The sequence below is a fragment of the Lagenorhynchus albirostris genome, chromosome 4 (assembly GCF_949774975.1).
Source record: "Lagenorhynchus albirostris chromosome 4, mLagAlb1.1, whole genome shotgun sequence".
Taxonomy (NCBI): domain Eukaryota; kingdom Metazoa; phylum Chordata; class Mammalia; order Artiodactyla; family Delphinidae; genus Lagenorhynchus; species Lagenorhynchus albirostris.
In genome coordinates this window covers 120,473,516-120,497,052 of record NC_083098.1, presented here as the reverse complement: position 1 = coordinate 120,497,052, position 23,537 = coordinate 120,473,516, and the positions used below count along the sequence as shown (strand labels likewise).

The following is a 23,537-nucleotide window of genomic DNA, read 5'->3' as shown; positions in this document are numbered from 1 at the left end:
TACTTACAATAGCAGAGATAATGAAAGCACCCAAAGTGCCCATCAATAGATAAGTGGATAAAGAAGACATGGTGTGTGTGTGTGACTATTACTCAGCCATAAAAAAAAATGAAATCTTGCCGTTTGCGACAACACGGGTGGACCTACAGGGTATAATGCTAAATGAAATAAGTTAGAGAAAGACAAATACTGTATGATTTCACTTATATGTGGAATCTAAAAAACAAATGATCAAACATAACAAAAAAGAAAGTTAAAGACAGAGAACAAGTGGTTCCCAAAGGGGAGGCGGGTAAGGGGAGGAAAGAAATAGGTGAGAGAGATTAAGTGGTAAAAACTTCCAGTTGCAAAATAAATGAGTAATGGGTATGAAATGTACAGTGTGGGGAATATAGTCAATAACTATGTAATAATATCTTTGTATGGTGACAGATGGTAACTAGATTTATCGTGGTGATCATTTTGAAATGTATAGAAATACCAAACCACTATGTTGTGTAACATGAACTAACATAGTGTTGTAGGTCAATTGTACTTCAAAAACAGACAAACAAACAAACAAATAGAAAAAGAGATCAGATGTGTAGTTACCAGAGGTGGAGGGTAGGGGGAGAGGGAATTTGGAGGAAGGCAGTCAAAAGGTACAAACTTTCAGTTATAAGATAAATAAGTACTAGGGATGTAATGTACAACATGATAAATATAATTAATACTGCTGTATGTTATATATGAAAGTTAAGAGAGTAAATTCCAAGAGTTCTCATCACAAGAAAAACAAATTTTTTCCTGTTTCTTTAATTTTGTATCTATGAGATGATAGATGTTTATTAAATTTATTGTGATAATCATTTCACAATGTATGTAAGTCAAATCATTATGCTGTATACCTTAAATTTATACAGTGCTCTGTGTCAATTATATCTCAATAAAACTGAAAAAAAATCTTGTTGGTCTACCTCTAAAGGTAATCTGTTCTGCATTCCTATAGCAATTATCAATCCAAGCCACACCATGTCCCACTGGGAGTACTATACATATATCCACTTGTGCCCTCCTACAGCATATTCTCTACATAGCAGCTACAGGAATTTTTCGAAAATGCAAATCTGATCACTGTACACTCTGGCTTACAAAAAGTCAGTGGCTTCCTATTCTACATCAAATAAAATTCACTCTCCCTAACACCCTACCAGATACAGTAGATTCTCCAATATTTGCTGAATAAATGTTATTTCTAGTGTTTTTTATAAACATACAAAGCAAGAAAATTGATATCCTTTTCTTAGCAGTTCAAACACATTTTCAAGTTTAGTTCCATCCTGCTTTACCAATTCATTCTTTTTTGTCTTCATAGCAGATTTAATAAAATAATTACAAGCCAGGAGTCAAAACTGTTGCATGTTTATGGAGTAAAACTAGTAATAATCAAATAATTTATTATAATAATCAAATTATTTAAATGTAAAAATGTGTTTATTCACAATCTTTGAGAAGTTACCATTCCTTCAAAAAATTCTTTATGAACAAAATGCCAAGAAAAATTACAATAGTAGCTTATGCCAAACCAAAAATATACATCTGATGTATACAAACTTTAAAAAGCATAACACAGGCAACGTGAATATAGATTATCTTTAAAATATTTCCAATGACATAGCTACAACTTAAATTATGTTGAGACATAAATAACAGCATTACCTAATATATTTACATATTTAAAGTGTCATATTTATTTCTATGAGATAAAAAAAGGTGACAAAACTATAGATGTCATTGCCCAGCAGTTCAAATATTGAAAGGGCCACATGATATTTTTAAAGTATAGCAAGAACTTTAAATTACTATTTATATCTGGACCTTCCTATATTTTCGAGAACATGCACTGTCATTGTTGCAAGAAAAATAAAAAAAAAACACTAAGGAAAAATTGAAAAACAGTTTGCTTACTAAAGTCATATTCAATCCTCAGCAAAATCAAGACAAGCAATCAGGGAGTGTCTTATATCCTTGGCCTTTTAAATTGATACGTAAACTTTAGAGAAAAGAAAAGTTAACTGTATATCGTAAAATTCAGTTATATATATTGATTTACTTAGTTCCATCCCATTAAAGCATGTTGTATTACAAGGCAAAGGAAAGCTTAATAAAATCAATGGATTCTTTCATTCCAGAAAGGATTTTATTTACTTTGAAATACCCGTATTACCTTTTTCAGGTTTTCCCTTCTTAATAAATCATGCACAGAGAATACATTCTGTGTAAAATCTTTCAAGACCATTCATTGGAAATACAGAATTTTAAAAAATGACAGATAGAAATTTACTATATCAATTAAAGTCAACATTCATTTATAGTGGCACAGAAAAGGAAGTGAAAAACCTAAGTATAGGACTTCCTTGGTGGCGCAGTGGTTGAGAGTCCGCCTGCCGATGCAGGGGACGCGGGTTCGTGCCCCGGTCCGGGAAGATCCCACATGCCGCGGAGCGGCTGGGCCCGTGAGCCATGGCCGCTGAGCCTGCGTGACTGGAGCCTGTGCTCCACAACGCGAGAGGCCACAACAGTGAGAGGCCCATGTACCGCAAAAAAAACAAAAACAAAAAAACAAAACACAAAAAAACCCACCTAAGTATATATATTTTCTTAAATATCTTTTGATTACTCACTTTAAGTGTCCAAACTCTGAAAGATTATCTTAACATATCACATACCTTGTTCAGATTGAGTCAACATTATTATAGTAGGATATGCAACAAGTGTAGAAAGAAACTGATACTTCGGCTTTTCTTTCGGGTCATCTACTCAAATTAATTGTGCTTACTATCACATAATAAAATTTAAGTAAGTCATAGGAATGAATAATGCTGGAAAAGGGAACACTATTCTGAATCTGAATCTGGCAGTCCCTCCTCATGCTCCCTTCACATCTGCTGAGAATTAACACAAAATGCCTTAATACTTTCGCAGTTAGCTACTGAAACAGAGTTAAGAAAGCATTCAAGGTGAAATTAATAAAACTATTTTAAAAGCTGAAAATCTACAAACAGTAAACAGGATTGCTATGAAGAAAAGAGTTAAAGAAATTTAATTAATAACATGACAGAACCATTAAATTGTTTTTGAAAAGCAGAAGGCAGATGATGAAATTGCACTTAAATCTGAAGCAATTCAGATATAACCTATCATTCCTATTCCTTTCTAATAAGCATTTATAACATGTTTCTTACTTCCCCTCTTACAAAAAGGCTCAGCACAACCATTTATACATTCTAGTTGGTTTTAAACATTTGGTCATAACTGATAAACAAGATCACACAATTTTTCCCTACCGTTTTTGTTGATCCACATCATATTGCTTTAGGCCAGAATCAGACAGTTCTAATACAGGATTTACAAATCCAGAATACTCAGAATTGCCATTATCATCCATTTCGGCACTAACAAAATCATTCTCCCACTCCAGCCCGTTGGAATCATCCGAGGCAGATGTAGGATTACTTCCAGTCTTCCTGCTGCTATACTTAAGTGCTGCCTGGAGAATGTCTTCCTCTGTTTTGGAACGTTCTCTCATTGGAAGCATTCGATTCATTCCTATTATATGGGCAGGGTTATTAGAAATCTCAGTAAAGATTTAAAGAGCTATATTAAAAGACAAACTATCAGACTTGATTTGTGAATTAACTTAAAAAGCCAGTCATACGGAAGCCTTTCTTAAGGGAAATGTTAGGGTATAATCCTACAGTGAACATTAATACTCAACAAAGGACAGTTTTATGCAACACTGGTAATCTAGTAAGATGAAATTTCTGAAGAGCCATAAGTAAAGCAGAATGCATGGAGGATTTCAATTGCTATTAGTCTTATACGGCCAAATTAGTGTGTCTGCAAAACTTCTTTCCTACCTAGATGACAATTTCATTTCTCAGAGATAATAGTAACTCTAATGATAATGATAACAATATACACATTTCCAGCACTTACTAGGTTCCAGTTAATGTTGTTTGCACTTGACATATGTTAACTGATTTGATCCTCAACAACTCTATGAAGTTACCTACAGTACTATCATTATCCCCCATTCTGCAGTTGAGGAAACTAGGGCAGAAAGAGGAAAGTGATTTGCCCAAGGTCACATAGCAATAGAAGTAGTGGGGCAAGAAACAGATTCCATGCAGTTTGGCTTCAAAGTCTGTGCTCTTTTGCTAGTCTGACTCTAGTATAACAAAGTAGAGACATTTCTAGGGTAAACTGTTCTAGATCTAATTCTGAACAGAAAGAAACTTATCAGTAAAGTGAGCATCAAAAATCTTTGAAGAAAAAACCATGATTTTGGCAGAAGGAAGAGAGGGAGGACAGAAAAGAAATTTGAATTTGCAAGTGCAGAATCAACACTGCTAATAGAATTAAAATCTAAGAAAAGAGATTATAAGAGAATATCTCTAGACACACCCAATAATTTTGTTTTCTGAGCTTAAAGAATCAGATCCTACAATAATAAAAGAACATTTAAATCTAGGGACTTCCCTGGTGGTCCAGTGGTTAAGACTCCACGCTCTCAATGCAGGGGGCTGGGGTTCGATCCCTGGTCAGGGAACTAGATCTCACATGTTGCAACTAAAGATCCCACATACCACAACTAAGACCTGGTGCAGCCAAATAAATACATTTTAAAAAAATAAATAAAAAAATAAAAATTTTAAAAAGATAAAAAAAAATAAATCTATCACTATTGTCTGTCACTCCCCCAAAATTGCACACTCAACCTAGCAAACTAAATCATCCTTATAGACACAATAAAAATATGAGCTGGAGACTAATATAAGTTTGTGGATTTGTATTTAATTGAATAATATGTCTAAAGGAAGCTGGATTAGACATCATCAGGTTTCTAGAGGGTTCTGTCCTCTACCTAGTCTAGTTTAATAATTCTGTTATAATAATTTGAATAACAAACTTGGAAGTCATGTTATCTAAAAATTTGATTAGCATACAGCAAGGATGACAAATCAGGAATTAAAACACGTGAAAGGCTTTAGATCAAATTGAACAAGATGCTAAAATAAAAATAAATTTAAAATCTAGATTGGGATATAAATACACAATAACAAAAGTATAGGGTTGGGGAAACAGTGTTTAGCTGAGAAGACTTAAGTAAATTAATGCAATCTTTGCTAAAGTTATTCAGTTTCTTTATTGAAAAAACAAATGGCTCAACTAGAGTATATCTAAGGTCTATTCCATCTCAAAATTCTATGAAATATTTGATACTGAATATTAAAAAAAATTAAAGTTAAAGTTCCATATTCTGTAACTGATTCTTCCTTTTGGGATTACCTATTTCTTAAAATGAAAATAAAGACTTGGGCCTTATTCAGTGAAATAGCTGAATATTTAAAAAAAAAAAAGTCCACATTTAGCTATAATTTTGAGTACCTGCTATGTGCCACACTATGTACTGGGTGTTTTATATAAATTTTATTTACTCCTCCTAACATTCATGATTTAATTTGTTCAAATATTTATTGACTGTCTATTATGTGCCAAGCTTTTTTAGACCATCAGTATATAATAGTGAATTATCATTCTTCAAAGTAGGTTTATAATTCCCTTTTTATGATGAACTAACTGCAGTTTAGAGAGATTAAGAAACCTATCTAAAGTACTATAGCTGGGAAGATATACCAGGTAAAATTCAAACTCATGTCTGTGTTATGGCTTTTGTACTACCAACAGAACTAACAAATTGCTTATTTATTATGAACCAAAAGTTAATTAAATTTTGGCTTTAGGTTGCTCACAAGCGGGCAGTAATTCCTACAGAGTAAAATGGGCTGGATTACAAAAACCTTAAAATGAGAAACAACATTTATTTTCTAAATCTCAAGAAACACTAAGAACTAAGCAACTTTCAGACTTCCCTGGTGGCACAGTGGTTGAGAATCTGCCTGTCAATACAGGGGACACGGGTTTGATCCCTGGTCCGGGAAGATCCCATATGCTGCCGAGCAACTAAGCCGGTGAACCACAACTACTGAGCCTGCACTCTAGAGCCCGTGTGCCACAGCTACTGAAGCCCGCGCACCTAGAGCCCGCGCTCCGCAACAAGAGAAGCCATTGCAATAAGAAGCCCATGCACCGCAACGAAGAGTAGCCCCCACTCGCTGCAACTAGAGAAAAACCCATGCGCAGCAACAAAGACCAATGCAGCCAAAAATAAAAACAATTAAAAAAAAAAGAATTCAGAAACTTTCTAAACAATTTACAACAAATGATAAAATATAAGAGTCTAAGAAGTTTTTACACTGATTTTTCAAGGCCTTGCATTCATTTCAGTTTAAATAAAGTAAAACACAAAGTAGATTTCTATAAATTAACACATATTAAATAAAAATATTCAGGTAGGGCTTCCCTGGTGGTCCAGTGGTTGAGAATCTGCCTGCTAATGCAGGGGACACGGGTTCGAGCCCTGGTCTGGGAAGATCCCACATGCCGCGGAGCAACTAGCCCCGTGAGCCACAATTACTGAGCCTGCGCATCTGGAGCCTGTGCTCTGCAACAAGAGAGGCCGCGATAGTGAGAGGTCGGCGCACCGCGATGAAGAGTGGCCCCCGCTTGCCGCAACTAGAGAAAGCCCTTGCACAGAAACGAAGAGCCAACACAGCCATAAATAAATATATAAAATTTAAAAAAAAAAGGCAAAATTCCTTTAAAAAAATATTCAGGAAAACTGTAAATATAAAATACCTTCTTCATCTTCCCATTCTAGATCTAAAGATGTGCTGTCATCATTTCCACTAGTTGATTTAGTTTTGGTCATTAAATCACAACTGCTTTCTGTATTTGGTGTCAAAACCGTGGCATCTGATGAGAGTCCTAGAATATACACCAAATACAATTAGATGTGGTGAGCTATACTCTTTTACTACAACCATTTATTTTGCAATAATCACCTCTCTTCAAACCATAACATCATAAAAAACAATTATTGAAATCATTACACTGGTAAGTTTCTGTTAGAAATAGTATAAAGGGCTTTTCCTGCTTTCTTTTTACTTTTTTTTGCCATATAGCACAGTACACATGCAAATTTAAATGAATTATAAATTTTTAAAATATGATGAACTCTAGGCAGTATTTTTAATAGTCAATTACAAAAGGGGGCAAAAAAAATGAAAAACTAAAAATGATAAATGAAAAGCACCTATATTTTCAAAAGGAACCACTACTATTCTTCCCTATCTGGGGAGCACAGGAGTTTTGACTTTTGAAACTTGGAGAAAAGTTTAATCTTATAATTTGTAGTAAGTAAAATAAATACACTTTTGTGTACCTGCTTCCCTTTTCTGGGAGGAGGAGAGGTGAGAACAGAGTGGAAATGGAAAAAGGAATTCCTGATTCCCTATACATATCTACAGAAATAGCCTGAGGTTTTTCTTTGCTCCAACTCCTTTTATTTATTTTTAAAATTTATATTATTGAAGTATAGTTGATTTACAATGTTGTGTTAATTTCTGCTGTACAGCAAAGTGATTTAGTTAATACATATATATTCTTTTCATATTCTTTTCCATTATGGTTTATTATGAGACATCGAATATAGTTCCCTGTGCTATACAGTAGGCCCTTGTTGTTTATCCATTCTGTATATAATAGTTTGCATCTGCTAACCCCCAACTCCCAATCAATCCCTTCCCCTTCCCCCCTCCACCGGCAACCATAAGTCTGTTCTCTGTATCTGTGAGTCTGTTCCTGTTTCTCCAACTCCTTTTTAAAAAGGAAAGATAAAATTGTATAATTAAGGACTAGTTAATTGACTTATTTGGGCAACACACATTGAAGGGCAGAAAGTTCTTCTAGAAAAACAGAGCCAGGATCTTCAATTATCTGTTTAACGTGGCATAAAGTAACCTTAAAATGAACGCAGATATTTTAAAAGACTTACTACTACTTCGAAATACTTCATACTGTGACTTTATATTTCTCAAACAAGATTCGAAGTCATCTTCTGGTTCTGAACTGTAATAAAAGTGAAATAATTTTTTTTTATATATTCATAGTAGATACAACATAATTCATGCTTAAGTTAAATGATGGCATTTTGGTTTGAAAAGGTCTATTCCATACAAATTCATAATTGCTGTACAATTAGAATAACCTAGTCAAAACAGGTCTTACTTTTCCTAATGCTAGCAATAAACTGAAAAATAATAAGATTTTGGTTAGTCTTGAAGTCAAAATCCAAAGCTTAGCCATAAGTCTAACTTGTAATTTACAATAATGAAGCATGAACAATTTTCTTTGAGTGAGTAGGAAATACTCCTGGAAATGTGACATTGAAATGCATCTTCTAAAAAATGATCACATAGGGACTTCCCTGGCTGTTCAGTGATTAAGACTCCTTGCTCCCAATGCAGGGGGCACAGGTTTGATCCCTGATCGGGGAACTAAGGTCCCACATGCCCCATGGCACAGCCAAAAAAAAAAAAAAAGATCACACATAAACTTTATTATAAGAAAAGAGAGGAGCTAAGGAAAACACAAACAACCAAGGCATAAACAATTTATCCAAAGGCATTCAGTGTGCTATTGCATCATATTCTGTATGAAAGATGTGACCACTCTTAAGAATGCAATAAAGTCAATTTAAAATAAATGATGATCATTTTCCAACATAAAGAAAGCAAATGTTCTCAGTATTCTTACAAGTGTCTTCAAGAAGCAATCATTTTTTATGCAACATATACACATGAATATGTATATAAGCATCCAGAGGTGTACTGTGTTCTCTTTGGAAATAATATTTTCTACCACAAAGGGAAGAAGTATATTTCACTATTTACCTTTGATATTCTCCATTGTTTGAAGGATGGTATTGCTGCAAAACTCTCTGTCTTTCTTGCTTTGGAAACATAATGCAACACAAAATCACTCTGTTGTAAAATTATGTTTTTTAACACTATTCATGCAATGCCAGAAAGTGTTATTTTCTAGTTTCGGGGAAAAAAAAAACTTTAAAAGTTATTCCATTGAAGTTTTTCTTTCCTTAAATTAATCACTGTTCACTTCTATATCCTCTTATTCATGGGTAGAATTTCTCTCAATTTTTCAGTGTATAATCCTTAAGTGGTCAGACTATTCATACTGTTATTAAAAAATAACTTAAAAAATATATATTGGTATATCTGACTTCCTTATTACACCTAAGAACTTCTAATAACTGGAAAGTAATAGTTAAAACAGTATATGAAGTTCTATTCTGGGTGAAATAAGTAGCAATTAAAAAATCTAAAAGACCTGGCTGGCTTGACTCAGAAATAATAAAAACAGAGGATTTAGAAAACCTGTCAGAGTTATGGCTCTGACAGTTATTACTGTATGTCCCTGGCATGTCCTTTATTTTCTGTTTCTTCATCTGTAAATTACAGATGGCTATAATACTGTCCTAGAAAATTCATAGGGCTACTGTTAAAATCAAATGAATTTGCATGTAACTGTGTATCTTTGTGTCAGCATATGTGTACAGACTGCTATGTGTTCCCATATCAATATTTATTCAAGGAAGAAAAAACTCAGGAACTCAGATTTTGCATATGGAATCATTTTAGTCTTTAAAAGGTAAGCAGCAGAGAATTTATTATAGCAAAAAGAGATGTCTAAATTATAACCAGAAAAATACTTTCCTTTCTTAGTAGAAGGTGAGTTAATTTTTAAACTTTCCCATTACTTAGAAGTTAGTAAAAATAAAAATAAAAAAGATACTCCCTCACATAATCTAATTAATCTGTTGAAACACCAAAAAAAAAAAAAGAGAGAGAGATGAAGAGCATGGGTCCCATAGAAATCACACAGAAAATGATACATGATTTTTTAGTTCATCTAAGTTACAATAATTATGTGACATAATCCTTGTACTACACTTCAGTTAACACTGCAGTAGAGTTCACATAGGCAAAAGATGGAGGAAGATACTAAATACTAAATAGAAAAGTGGCTAAGCAGTGCTTGAATTCTGGCTCTGCCATTTATTAGCTGTAGGATCTTAAGTTACTTAACATCTCTGTCCCTTGGTTTCATCACTTATAAAATGGGGATTAAAAACACTACCTTTCTCCTAGGATTGTTGTGACGATTAAACAGGTAAAACATGTAAACTAATCAGAACAGTTACTGACACTTAGCCAGGGCTCTATAAATGTCTATTATTAATAGCTGTCTGGCATTATAACAATGCCATGTTTGAATACAGCATGGTAAGATATGATAAATCTGTTGTTTTTTCTGATACTAAATCAAAGATTTCCCAAGATCCAAACTCCCAATCTCCCAAAGACACAAATATAAAGATGAGAAATACAGAGTATTCCTATGGGGCAAAATCGCTCAGCTTACCCAATTTTAGGAAGTATAAGAAAGTCTAGCAGTTCAAGAAATTGTTAAAAAAAAAAATCACAAAATAAACTAAAAAATGCTGCAGAAATGATATTTAAAGGTTAGTTTTGCAATGTTTCATCTAAGAGTATATTTATTTTTCCAAAAGAATGCTGAATTTTGGAAAAGTATAAAGTTCATTTTTGCGATAAACAAGAATTAGCTTCTGGTAATTTAAAGCTAAACAGCACTCAGTAGCAAGCATATAATTTGATGTTATTTCTAGCTGTTAAAGACCAACTAATTTCCCTTTAAAATTCCTAAGAGTATAGGAATAAATACATTTGTTGTTGAACAAGAAGCCCTTGATTCTAGGGGGAAAAAGTCCCAACTAAGATTTGTCAAAGAAAATCAGGAGAAAAGCAGCCCTAATATATGTCGGGGTCTTTTCCCCTCACCTCCAAGAGCTTTTGCTGCTTTGCTGCCCTGGCTGCTTCACGCTGTGCAGCGTATAAAGCTTCTTCTTCTAGTCTTAACTTCTCTTCTTGTAAGGCTAACTGTACATGAACAAAACAATAAGGATTAACAAAAATCAGAACCTGTCTAACTGCTCTAAAAATAAAATGCTTCTATTTATAAAATAAAAAATAAATTATTAAAAAAATAACTGAGCTCTACAAAGCATAATAGAATTAAATTTCTGCGATTTCTCATTTCTCTTTTTACAAAATAATTCAAATGATATCAAACATGTTACAGAATTCTTTAGAAGTTGAATTATAAAGTAGAGCATCTAGTTTGCATAAATACAAAACTGTTTCTTTCCTTAGAATATGCAGTGATCTTCATTCTCAACAATCGTTCCAATGCCGATCACCCTGATTAGTTTCATGGTTTGGGCCCTCCTTAGTCCAAGGTCTTTAAAACTAAGGTCAATCACATCACTGTCTACCAAAGCGAAGTAAGCTTTCACAAAGTTCATGGTGCATTGATACACATGTCCTGTATTTTATTACCATCAAGTTATTAAAAAATTACTTCCAAATTTAAGTTCCTGCCATTCATAATAGCATACGAACTGCTTTAATGATAATCTACTGCAAGTCAAATCAAATTTAAAAATCAAACACAATATTTTTCTTTAGCCTAATATTAGCATCTATTGTGTAGCTTAAGTTAATGCTGTTGAAATCACTAATTGGTACTAAACAGACTATTTTTAAATGTATAATGGAATATGACGTATTCCATTTAGTTTAGTGAATGCAAAACTATAATTACAGGCCACCTCTGTAAATATATTAAAGTAAATATAACATTTATGATTGTTAGAAGTACTTGGTTCACTTACTAAGAATAAATAAATCCAAGACAAAAAGATTTTAAAAAATAAACCACTTATTGTGAAACAGAGTAATTTTTAAAGTTAGTTTTAAACACAAAGGTGCATGTATCTTGCCAGAGTCCCTACTTGTGAATTCAGAAATTATTTTCAGAAGAATGTATTCTCTTCACTTATTGGCAGCATATGATTTCTGATAAATTGTGCCAAACTAAACCAAATTATTATAGGCTGGAATAATTTTTTTAACTTTTAACTCATTTTCACCTCTATGTATCTAAATTTAGGCTCACATGCAATATATTATTTAATGACATCTTTCCCATATAAACAGAGACTTTATGATAATATATACTTAAACAACGTAAGACTATTTACCTCTTTTTGGATTTTCATATCAAGATCTTTCTGTTTTTCAACAATAGAATCATAATGCTTCTCTCTTAGGTCAACAATTTCTTCCTCAGTAAGAGGCCTACAGAGAAAAATAAGGCAGAAAAAGAAAGAAAAGGAAAAAAAAAAGTGCTGATGAGTCCAAGTTAAATAAAATACTCATAAAATCAGTGAAATTATGAAATTTTACTGTCAAAAATGTATTAAAGCAATTTGATGCTATGATTTCAATTGTTAGAGTAAAAAATCATACATTCTATCTAATACTTGTTATAATTTGGTATATAAGATGATATACTATCAGAGTACCGTTTTTTAGCCCTAAAATCAACTTTAAAGAAATGTGGACTCCCTTTACTTTGGCTCTTCAGCCATCTGACTATATCCCAAAATGTTCATCATAAAATATAAACTTCAGTATACTATACTCTGATCTCAGCCCTCATATCATTTTGGAACTCCTAACTCTCATACCCACTGCCCTATTTATCCTGCTCAATCCCTCTAACCACCCCAGGCCCTTGATCCTCCCTTTTCTCTCAGTTTATCGATCCTGATCATCTTCTGGCTTTACTTCACTTACAACCAGTGTGGACTCTGTGGCAAATCTGAAGTACTTTCTTACCCACATACTCGCCTTCCTGCACACCTGTCATTATGCCTTATTCACCCAGATTACTCATTCTCTGACCTTGGATCATTTCCATGATTAGCTCTTTCTGCTGAGAGCTGTGAGAGAAAATCCTACATCTGTTTGGCCCTCTGCCCCTAGCAATAACCCTTTACTTATACATGGCCAACTCCCTCTCACATCCTATGCTAACTACTTCAAAATCTTCACAAACACACTCCTTAAGTTCTTCATTCAAAGTCTTTTCTCTTAGAAGTCAATTTCACCCCACTCTGAGACATGACGAGCATGTCTCCAACCATCAAATCCCTCAACTTCTTGCCAGTCCTCCTCTCACCTAAGTCTATCCTCCCTACTCTTCCCTCCTTCCTCTAAAGAGGTGGTATTCCTTAATTTGTTCAAGGTCACCTGTCACACTTATACTTGATTCATTCATCACTGATGCTACCCCACACCACCTTCACTCCAGAGAATTCTGTGGGACATTGCTCCATCAATTAGTACCTCTTCTCTTCAGTCTACTCTTTTTGTCTGTTTTCACCTCTCTTCCTTGTGAAGATTGGAAGAAAGGAAGGAAAGAAAGGAAGAAGGAAAAACTTTCATTTGACCTATATCTATCTCTAACTACTGCTCGCTCTCTCCTTCTCATTTCAGCCAAAATGTCTGAAATTAAAAGTTTATTGATAGCACATCTAGCACTTACTATGTGTCAGGTTCTTTTCTATGTGCTTTACATATATTGACTAATTTTAATTCTCAAAACAACCCTGTAAGGTAGATACAGAGATCATACATATGAGGGAAATGAGATGAAGACAGATTATGTCCAAGTAAGTCATATAGTATGTGGCAAAGCTAGAATCTGAACCCAAGTAGTCTAGCTCCTTGCTCCTAACAACTGTGTTTCTCTTCCCTTCTATGTCCTTACTTCCCATTCTCTCATCAACTCATGACAGTCTGCATCTGCTTTCATCGCTCTACTAACTCTAACAAAGGTAATTAATGGCCTCTATGTTGCCAAATATGAGACAGTTTAAGTCCTTATAATATTTCTTCAGTTTCATGTGGCAGTGCTGACCATTCCCTCCATTCCATCTGTCAGTCTGTCTCTACCTCCTCCCTTGGCTTTCTATGCTCTCCTGGTTCTTTTTGCCCACTGCTTCTTGGCTATCTTCTGAATCCTCTTCTAGTGTCTGCCTATTCAGTCTTCAGACCAACTGCTCTCTCTCCATGCTCCAATCACCCCACTTCCTCCCCCTTCCCCAACTTCAGGTCTTGATAATTATCATGGTTATAACCAGCCATGTATAAGGTAATGTCTCCTACTTTTGTTCCTTTAGCCCTAACTTCTGCCTAGGGCTTTTTGTTTGTTTTTTGAGGTATTACTTATATAAAGTAAAAAACATGATTAGTAAAACAAGTTTTAGAATGTCATAAGGAAGCAAAAGGGGGATAAAGTTTTACAAATTCAAAGAAATGTACTTATCAATATTAATATATTAAATAGTTTTTTAAAACTAAAATATATATAACAACTTACGTTCAGTAGGAAAGCACTTAGGCACTTATGTAGATTAAATTCTTTAATGTTCAAAACAACCTTTTGAGATATTGCCTCAATCTTATAGAAAGAGAAAACCAAGGTCCTGAAATGTAAACTGTTCAATGCCTCAAAGCAAGCAAATGACATAGCCTGGATTTTTAGAGAGCTTCTTATAGTTCACATAGAAGTCGTTTGTTTTATTAAAAAAAAAAAAAAAGCCTTACCTATGATTGCTTCCTGGGCTTTCCCCCTGTGCAAGAATTAATTAAACAATTATACAAATTTCACTAGCTGAATTCTATTTAAGGCAAGCCAATAAAATTTTTATTTAATCAAAATATTTTCTGCTTATCTATTTTACCTTGGTAATAAATTTCATTATTAAAAGTGTTTTAAACAAAAAGCTTTAACATTTTACTATTTCTCAAAGGCAAAATTTAGTTTATTATCTATCTTAATTATATAGCAACCAATTGTTGGACATTTCTTAATTTTTTATAACATATTTACTCTACACCAAATGACCTTCTAGGTTCAAGATGGTACTAGACAACATATTCTCTATGTTCTCATCATTTACAATTGATCTTCATTATTCGCAGATTCCAGATTTGAAAATTCACCAATGAGTTAAAATTTATTTGCAACATCAAAACCAATGCTCCCCTCACTCTTATGGTCATTCATGGGCATACACAGAGCAGCAAAAAATCTGGTTGCCTGACATACACATTTCCAGTTGAAGTAGAAGATGATGCTCTGCCTTCCTGTTTCAGCACTCTTACTGTGCCCTCTTTGCAGCCTATGCAGTGTCACTTTTTGCATTTTTGTTCCTGATTTTGCTGTTTAAAATGACGCCCATGTGTAGTGCTGAAGTGCTGTCTATTGTTCCTAATCATAAGAAGGTGTGACATGCCTACATGTGCCTACACATACATGTGTTAGATAAGCTTCATTCAGGCATGAATTATTAGCGCTGTTGTTAGTGAGTTCAAAGTTAATGAATCAATAATATACACTAAAATAAGGTGTCAAACAGAAACATAAAACAAGGTTATATATTGATCAGTTGATGAAAATGTTGTGATCAGAAGCCTGTAGGAAGCTAATTCTTTATTTCCCCTAGGAGTAATGTTCCAGTATCACTAATTCAGTATTCACGGCAACTTCATAGAATGTAACTACCACAGATAACGAGACTGCTTTTGTTCTTTCCTGGGATTCTGAAATTACCTACAGTTTTTTCCTCCAAAGCAAACTGTAACTACTTTCAAGACTGATTTGGATTTATGCATTTCTTACACATTTGTGCTATTCACATCTCACAATTAAAATATATGACTAAGTAACAGCAGAAATAAAATTTCAAATGATCCAAATTAACTTAGGAAAAAGCACTACAAAGCAGGATGTGACATTCAACTAAACCAAACACTAACTATGACATGAGAGAGGAAAAGACTGGTTAGCAAAACAAACAAACAAACAAACTCAAACCAAACAAAACGCACCTTAGGAAAACACTTGGAATCACACATTCTTTTAAAGAGCTGTATGATGGGGGGATGAACTATATTGAAGGTTAACAGAAATCTTACATTTAGTACTTGTCAGAAACTTTAAAAATATGTTAAGTGTTTGTTTAAAAAAATACACAAAATTAATGTTACTTCTGAAAAGGGAAAGAAACGATATTCTATGAAACACTAAAATATTTGGGAGAAATTTTACTGGGAAACAAAAGGCTAAGACAGGTCCTCAAATATATTCTACCAGATAATAATAAATATGTATTACTATTTTAAAAACAGATTTATACTCAAATTAATTTGGGAAATGCTAAATTGGACAAGTTTAAATAATTTTCTTTAACAGTTCTTTAACAATTTTTCTAATAGTTCTTCCCAGAACCTTTAATATGCCAATTTACACTCTGAGACTAGTATTCTATACACACTCTGGGAAATGCTGGGCTAAAGAATAATTTAAATTTGGTTTAATACATTTTTCTCTTTCCTTAGAAAACAAAAATGATGAAGAAAAAAAAAACTTGCAATGCTCTTCTAGTCAAATATACTTTAGAGATGTGGAAAGTAGGCCCAAGGCAGGTTAAATAATTTACACCAACTCATATAATTAGTTTAGCAAAGTTGGAAAGTAACACACAAACTAAAACTCTTCTAACTATACCAGTGCATAAGAAATGTATACCATATTTCACTAATTTTAAAATGTATTTTTTTTTTCCATTTTAACATTTCTGTACTTGGGATGCATCTTAAAATTGATTTTTAGATGAGGTGAAATACAAAAATCAACAAAAAGAATAACTTATAAAAAAGATAATGGCTAAAGTCAGAAAGTGATTGCAGAACAAACATGTATAAATTCTACCCTCAGAAATCTATAAAAACTATGGTCAAACAATGGGTCTACTCTGGATTGCTGAGGAATTTTACCTTAGGTAAGATGGCAAGATGTTAGAAATATCTTTTTTTAAAGTTTCTCAAGTTCTACAGAATACTTTAAAAACCTGTTTTATGTATATGTATACATATACACACACATATAATATATAACTGATGTATGAAACTATAATATATATGTAGTATATATATTATTACATATGTTAAATAATAGAAAATTCTGAATAATTTGCTAATATAAATTAGTAAAAGAAGGAAACGATAAGGGACTAAAAAGTAAAAATAACAACTAAGAAGTAAAAATTCTAAAATAAAAGAATATAATAAAAATTAAAAAAATAATTGTCAGAACTTATGAGATGACTAATGAGAACAAATATGAATTTTATACTGCTGTGAAAATACTTACTTCATCACTTTCTACTAGATTCTCAAACTGAAACAACAAGAAAGTGAGTGTTAGGATGAATATTTGTCTAAGGTACATATCTCACAAAAAATTATACGGTGGAGTTGCTCAAAATCAACTTGCTGTTTTGATTCTGCCACACCTCTACTAGGGCAGACCAATGATCTGTCTCTAGAATCACTGGCTACTATAAGCCACTATAATTGATAGAAGTGTACCCTCTCGCTCAGTTGTATAGGGCAGAAAAAAGACAAAAACAAACAAAAAATCCCACCACTTCTTAAGTAGAAATAACAATTCTACTAGAAGAATGGGATCTTAATCTTTTGCAAACTTGTTCTCCCCTATTCATGCTTCCCCCACTACTCCAATTCTCTTCCTATTCACTAGCTATCTAATATTAAAATATAAAGAGTCCATACTAAATTTAGGTACAGAGCCTTCCCCTTACTTAAAAAAAAGTGTCTCTCCTGCCATTCCGAAGGTAGTTTTATTCAATCAGATTTACAACTCTACTTACCTCTATAGTTAAGTGCTCACCTCTTGAGCATGTTCTAAAATACTTGGATCTGGGAAGAAAAACAGGAAAACAACTTTAAAAATTACAATCAATCCTAAAACTGAGTTAATATAGTGGCATAAAAACATTTCCTCAAAAGCAACTTTAAATTCTCCAATGTATAGTATCTTATATTTACAAAAAGGAACCACTAAACTTACATAAGAATATAAACACTCCAGATTTTTAAACTTAGTTGTAAGTTTAAAAGTGTTTAGTCAAAAAAAAAAAAAAAAGTGTTTAGTCAACCAATATTTTTCTATTGGTCCTAATATTTACTATACCTGTAATAATAAGTTAATTTACTATATTTACTACATAGAACAGAATACAATTAAATTTAAAATTTTATCTCATTATTTTTACTGTATCAAGAAAAATATCTTGTTAAAGTACTGCTGTGTTAAATAATGTATAAGAACATGTTCCCAATTTTGTTAAACATTTGCAAAACAACAAAAATCTAAAAAAGATATAGGCCAATATGCTAAGAATAGTTATCTCTAGATGGTGGGATATGTGTTTATATAAAGCTTAGGTGCTTTTTATTCTCATCCCATGCCTGCACAAATAAAAGAAAGAAAATGAAAAACAATATACATCACATATACATCTACCAAATAATCCATTACATTAATTTTTCCAACTAGGGTGAAATATTGACTTTAATTTTAATTTCTCCTCACAATGTATACATATATCAAATCACCACAATGTATACTTTAAATGTCTTACAATTTTGTCAGTTATACCTCAATAAAGCTGAAATTTAAAAATGCTAGTTATTATCTTCTGCTCCTACTAGTGAAACTTACATGTAGTCAAATAAGCATCTCCTTTGTTAACTATATGTCCTCTAACTACTATAGTATGAAAGCTGGTACAGGACAGAGCCCCTCAAGCTCCTTTACTACTGGAAGTACCAGGAAATTTTAAGACTTTCACTTATAATGTGGATCCTGTTATTGCTGCCTAAATTGATGACACAGAAGACCCTCCCATCCTCCCATGGGGATCCAAAATCACACTGTGGGTTCCTAATGTGTCAGGACTCTTGAACAAAAAGCACCCCTTTGAGAGATGGGAAGAATCCTGGGGTTAGGACAGGTCAGAATGCTTTGTATTATGTGTGTATGTGTGCAGAGGTGGCAGATGGGCTCAGTAAAAAAAAATGGTATATTATCATGACTAAGTTTTTATTACCATAAAGAATAAAAAAAGCAATTTTTCCAGTACAATCTTTATTTGCTAACACATGCAAAGCAGTTTTATTGCCCATTAAGAGATCATTGGTAGAAACGGAACATTTGGTATTGTCATCCCATAGATCTAATAATTCATGGAACATATCCAATATAAATAAAATACCCCAATTCTCTAGGCATCTAGTGCTCCCATTCTTTTATTTTCCCTATTTCTCAAATAAAAACAGAAATGAGTTGAGCCTTCCAGTAGCACTGTGTTCTGGCATTAGGATTCATTCATAAAGTGCTATACGCTCTCCCTCAGCAACCATCACTCTCTTCCCTGAATGAAGAGTTTGTCTCTGATTAATCTATTTCCTCTTCCAGGCTTACTGAATGATATAACTGAATAGTAAAATAAAGTTTAATACCAAGCATCCCAGTATAAGCCATCAGTGTGACTTCACTGCTGAAGCAAAGCCTGAAGCTAAGACTGTCTCAATACAAACCAAGGGAAGTAACTGTTGCACTACACTTACATTAGATGGCAGAGTACTGTGTTCTGTCCCAATTTTACACAGATATATAGCTAACTTCAGTAGAAGCCCAAGGTGTTGGCTGTTGTAAATCTATCTTTTCTGTCCCCTCTCTCCACATCTAACTATGGTGAGGACAATCATGCTCTTGCATGACTCTGGCTCCCTGATTATCTGACCAACCTAGATCATAGCCATCCCCCAGACTTCATTTGATTGGTTCAGGGTTATACAGAAACTGAGCACACATATACCCTCCTGAGAGCTCTAGGGAGCTGCTAGGGGTTATACTTCTGACAACCTGCAAAGAGGAATGAAATCAATTGAAAGAGTGTTCTGACAGTGTTGAAGTCATTCCTAAGGACCAGTTGCATCCCTGCCCTGCCCATAGTTTCCTTAGTACTTGACAAACTTAGTATCCTTATAAGAAATTCTACCTTTTGCCTACGATAGTTTGATTTGGGTTTCTGTCCCCATAACCAAAGTCCTGTCTAATAAGTAAACAAGAGTCTAAGAGATAGAATGGCAAAAGAGCAAATTAAAAAATAGCAAAAAAAATTTTAATGGAAAGAAAACAAAAAAGCAAAATAAGTTTGGAAGAAAATTTAAGCTTTCCTTTTAGGACAGATTAGATTGAGACCTTATTACTCACAAAGGGCACATACTGACTCCTACTACCATAAATGCTAAGATTATATTGATAGATTAAAGTAATACGCAATTTGGCAAACTCGGGTAACATTTTTATTAGAAGAGCTTTATCCTGGAATTTATCTGAAAAGAAGATGAGAAACTTCGTGATACATATTTTAAAAGTAATTAGAAAGCCAGTTTTTGAAAGTATCCTTTCAGATTTCAGAGTGCTCTCCATTACTTAAGCAGTAAATGAAAGAAACTGAAACTAAAATCTTTCTGTATTATTGGATTCTTAAAAGCCTAACACATTTCCAATGTGACTTTTTCCAGTATTTCCCATTATAAACTGTCCGGACAGGAATAAAGATGCAGACGTAGAGAATGGACTTGAGGACATGAGGAAGGGGAATGGTAAGCTGGGAAGAAGTGAGAGAGTGGCATGGACTTACATGTACTACCAAATGTAAAATTGATAGCTAGTGGGAAGCAGCTGCATAGCACCGGGAGATCAGCTCAGTGCTTTGTGACCACCTAGAGGGTGGGATAGGGAGGGTGGGAGGGAGACACAAGAGGGAGGAGATATGGGGATATATGTATATGTATAGCTGATTCACTTTGTTATACAGCAGAAACTAACACACCACTGTAAAAAAAAAAAAAACTGTCCTGATATTTTGTGTTTTCTTTAAAATATTTTTTTAACATCTTTTATTGGAGTATAATTGCTTTACAATGGTGTGTTAGTTGCTCTCCAAAGCCATCCATGGACATTCCTTCATACACAATCCTTATGCCCCTGAGAGCTGTCTCTAAGTAATGTAAGTTTCTATATAACTATTCTACTATCGCTGACGATGTGAAAGTAGACTCAAATATGTAAACGATATTAAAAAGGTAGAAAAGATAGGCTATCATACTCTGAATGATCGTGGCATGTAAAGGAATTTGGAAAAGGTTGAAAGTAAAGACGTACAAAAGTGGCAATTCTTGCATATATATTTATTTGTCAATGTTGTGAAGGCAGATATCAAGACAATCTTTTATTAAGGATAAAATCAGTCTCATCAAGAATAGAATGAAAATGCAGTTTTTTATGCTTCTACATGTTATTACGGAAAGCAGGCAAATACTCATATCAAAGTGACTTAAGTAAAAGATAACTAAAAAATTCTCATAAATCCTACATTGTTATTGTTCCTTTCCTTCATATTCTCCTGTATAGTATCTGTTAAAATAATAGTCTTTCCTTATATCTTCTGTTTGACATTATAAAAAAATAATAAAGAACCATGGTAAACTGTTCCACAGTCTATTAAAAATTAAAAGCTTCCCAAGACTCTTCTTTTCTAGACAAAAATTGGAAAGGTTACAAATAGAAGCCTGGCAAAAACTATTACATTGAAGATGATGGACACATTGTTTTTCAATTAGTACCAAATACTTCAGTGAAGATTTAAGCATTCAGATCTCAAGGGATGATCCATCAACAGATTTTCCAGGTAGAACAACATCAACATAGGTGGTAATAATAAAGTAATAATATTTACTGTTAAATAAGCCCCTCCCTAATGAAGGCAAATTGAGGAAGACTGGATGTTCAAAACATTTATTGTGTTCCTTGGAAGAGACAAATTCTCCTGTTAAACATGTTGAAGATGGAAAACATGTCAAAAAGAGTCACTGTCCTTTAAGAGGAGCCTGATTTAGAGGAGACCAACAACTAGAAGGGATCTTAGAGGTCTTTTAGTTCTTTCTCGTTCATCCTCTGCAGTCTGTGAGCAGCATCTGAAATTGTTGACCACCTTCTTCTTTCAGAAACTGTTGCCATTTATGTGTCTATGATTTTGAATGTTCTAATTTTTCTTACTTCCCTGGATAACTGAATGACAGTCATAGCTATGTATTTATATTTAAAGTACAGAAGTGAGTAAAAATTGACCCATGTACCCAGGAGGTTAACAGTCTAATGGGGTAGACACACAGGTAAATTAACAACTACCATGCTCTGAAAGGGATACGTTCAGATGAAGAGCATCAAAAATCAGCTGAAGGAGAAGGCATTAGCCAGGCCCCCAAGTAGTGGAAAGGAATGTTTCAGGGAGCAGCAGCTACCAAAGGCAAAGGGGAATGAAAAGATCAAGACTGCATACATTAATTCTGTCAACAAGTATTTACTAAACATCTACTACATACTATGCACATAACTTGGAGCTGTGTATTCAATGGTAAGCAAAATAGGCATGAACTTGTTCCTTTACACTGAGAGCGGGAAGACAGACATTAACCAAATAATGACACTATTTCAGATATAATTATAACCTGAGGAAGTGCTGAGAGGATAAGGAAGATGGTTCCATCATGGTGTGAGAACTCATCCCCTGAGGGTAGGAAACAGATTGGGAAGACTTCTGTGGGAAATAATCCTTGAGCTGGCACCTAAAAGATGAGTAGGAGTTATCTAACTAAAAAGGGAAGAAACTGATTCAAGGAAGAGTGTGGCACAAATGAGGCAGAAAAAAAAAAAAAGGCAAGGAATAGATAATGTGAGGTCTTGAAAGCTACATTAAATATTTCAGTCTTTATCCTAGAAGTATGGTAAACCACTGAAGAAAATGGTAGGGGACATTCAGAACTTGACAACGCGGATTTGGAGGATGAGTGAAAGGGAGGAGTTTATTATGATTCGCAGGTTCATGGCTTTGGTAACCGTTTATTATTTCACTACTCACAAAGTAGGACACAAAGTAGTAAAAATGGTTGGGGCTTTAAAAAAATGAAGAAAAGGAGTAAAGAACTGTGAGCAGGAAAGAAAGATGAGCTCAACTTTACAAACCGAATTTGAGGTTATGTTTGATACCCAAGGGGAAATACTCAGTAGGCAATTAAGATATTCAGGGCTCAGACTGAGATGACTGAGCTCATTAGTATGCAGGTAGTAGGTAAGGTCATGTGTTTTCCTGCCATCACCCAGGGAAAGTACATTAAGGAAGGAAAATATATTAAGGAAGAACAGAGTGAGATTCAGAACACAGCCCTGGGGAGTCTTCAAGGTACAACACAGAATGTTCAGGAAATTCATATCCATTTAAGTCTGCTACTGTTTTCCTTCCTAACTTCTGAGATTTCAAGAGAAATATCTTATGCTTGTATATTTCTCAAAGCTGACAAACATGCAGAAAACCAAACTGAATCATTCAATAATAACTACTGATTAGTATACTTTAGCAATACACATTATGATAAAATATTTAAAATTCTCATTCTCTATACGGTCTCTTTAAAAAGTAAGTCAACATAAAACTGGTAAGATATATATTTAACTATGTGAGTGATGCCAAAGTTAGGGAATTATCTTGAGGAAAAAAAAGGAGAAAATACTGTTCTCTAGATTTTACAAGTTCATTTAGGAAAACAGAAACAGGTATAGTCCAACTGGTATACAGGCCATTGGGGATGTACCAAGTGAAAGAATGGCAGAGAATCCTTTCACTAATTCCCCCCGCCTGTGCTGCC

At 33.8% G+C, this 23,537-nt stretch overlaps 1 protein-coding gene across 4 annotated transcripts in view; it reads right to left on the bottom strand.

Annotated features, from left to right (window-relative positions):
* Positions 1–23,537, bottom strand: part of AP1AR (adaptor related protein complex 1 associated regulatory protein) — a 30,572-nt gene that overhangs the window by 2,284 nt on the left and 4,751 nt on the right. Inside the window, exons 2-10 of one of the 4 annotated variants that reach the window (XM_060148603.1) lie at positions 17,630–17,678; positions 17,110–17,136; positions 14,499–14,524; positions 12,086–12,182; positions 10,824–10,922; positions 8,838–8,896; positions 7,940–8,013; positions 6,742–6,870; positions 3,327–3,588 (exon numbers count right to left, since the gene is read on the bottom strand). In XM_060148603.1, coding sequence (XP_060004586.1) covers positions 3,327–3,588; positions 6,742–6,870; positions 7,940–8,013; positions 8,838–8,896; positions 10,824–10,922; positions 12,086–12,182; positions 14,499–14,524; positions 17,110–17,136; positions 17,630–17,678 — 822 coding nt within the window. Of the gene's footprint in view, positions 1–1,477; positions 3,589–6,741; positions 6,871–7,939; positions 8,014–8,837; positions 8,897–10,823; positions 10,923–12,085; positions 12,183–14,498; positions 14,525–17,109; positions 17,137–17,629; positions 17,679–23,537 lie in introns of those variants that run through there. The other 3 variants (XM_060148604.1, XM_060148605.1, XM_060148608.1) reach the window with 3 other exon arrangements.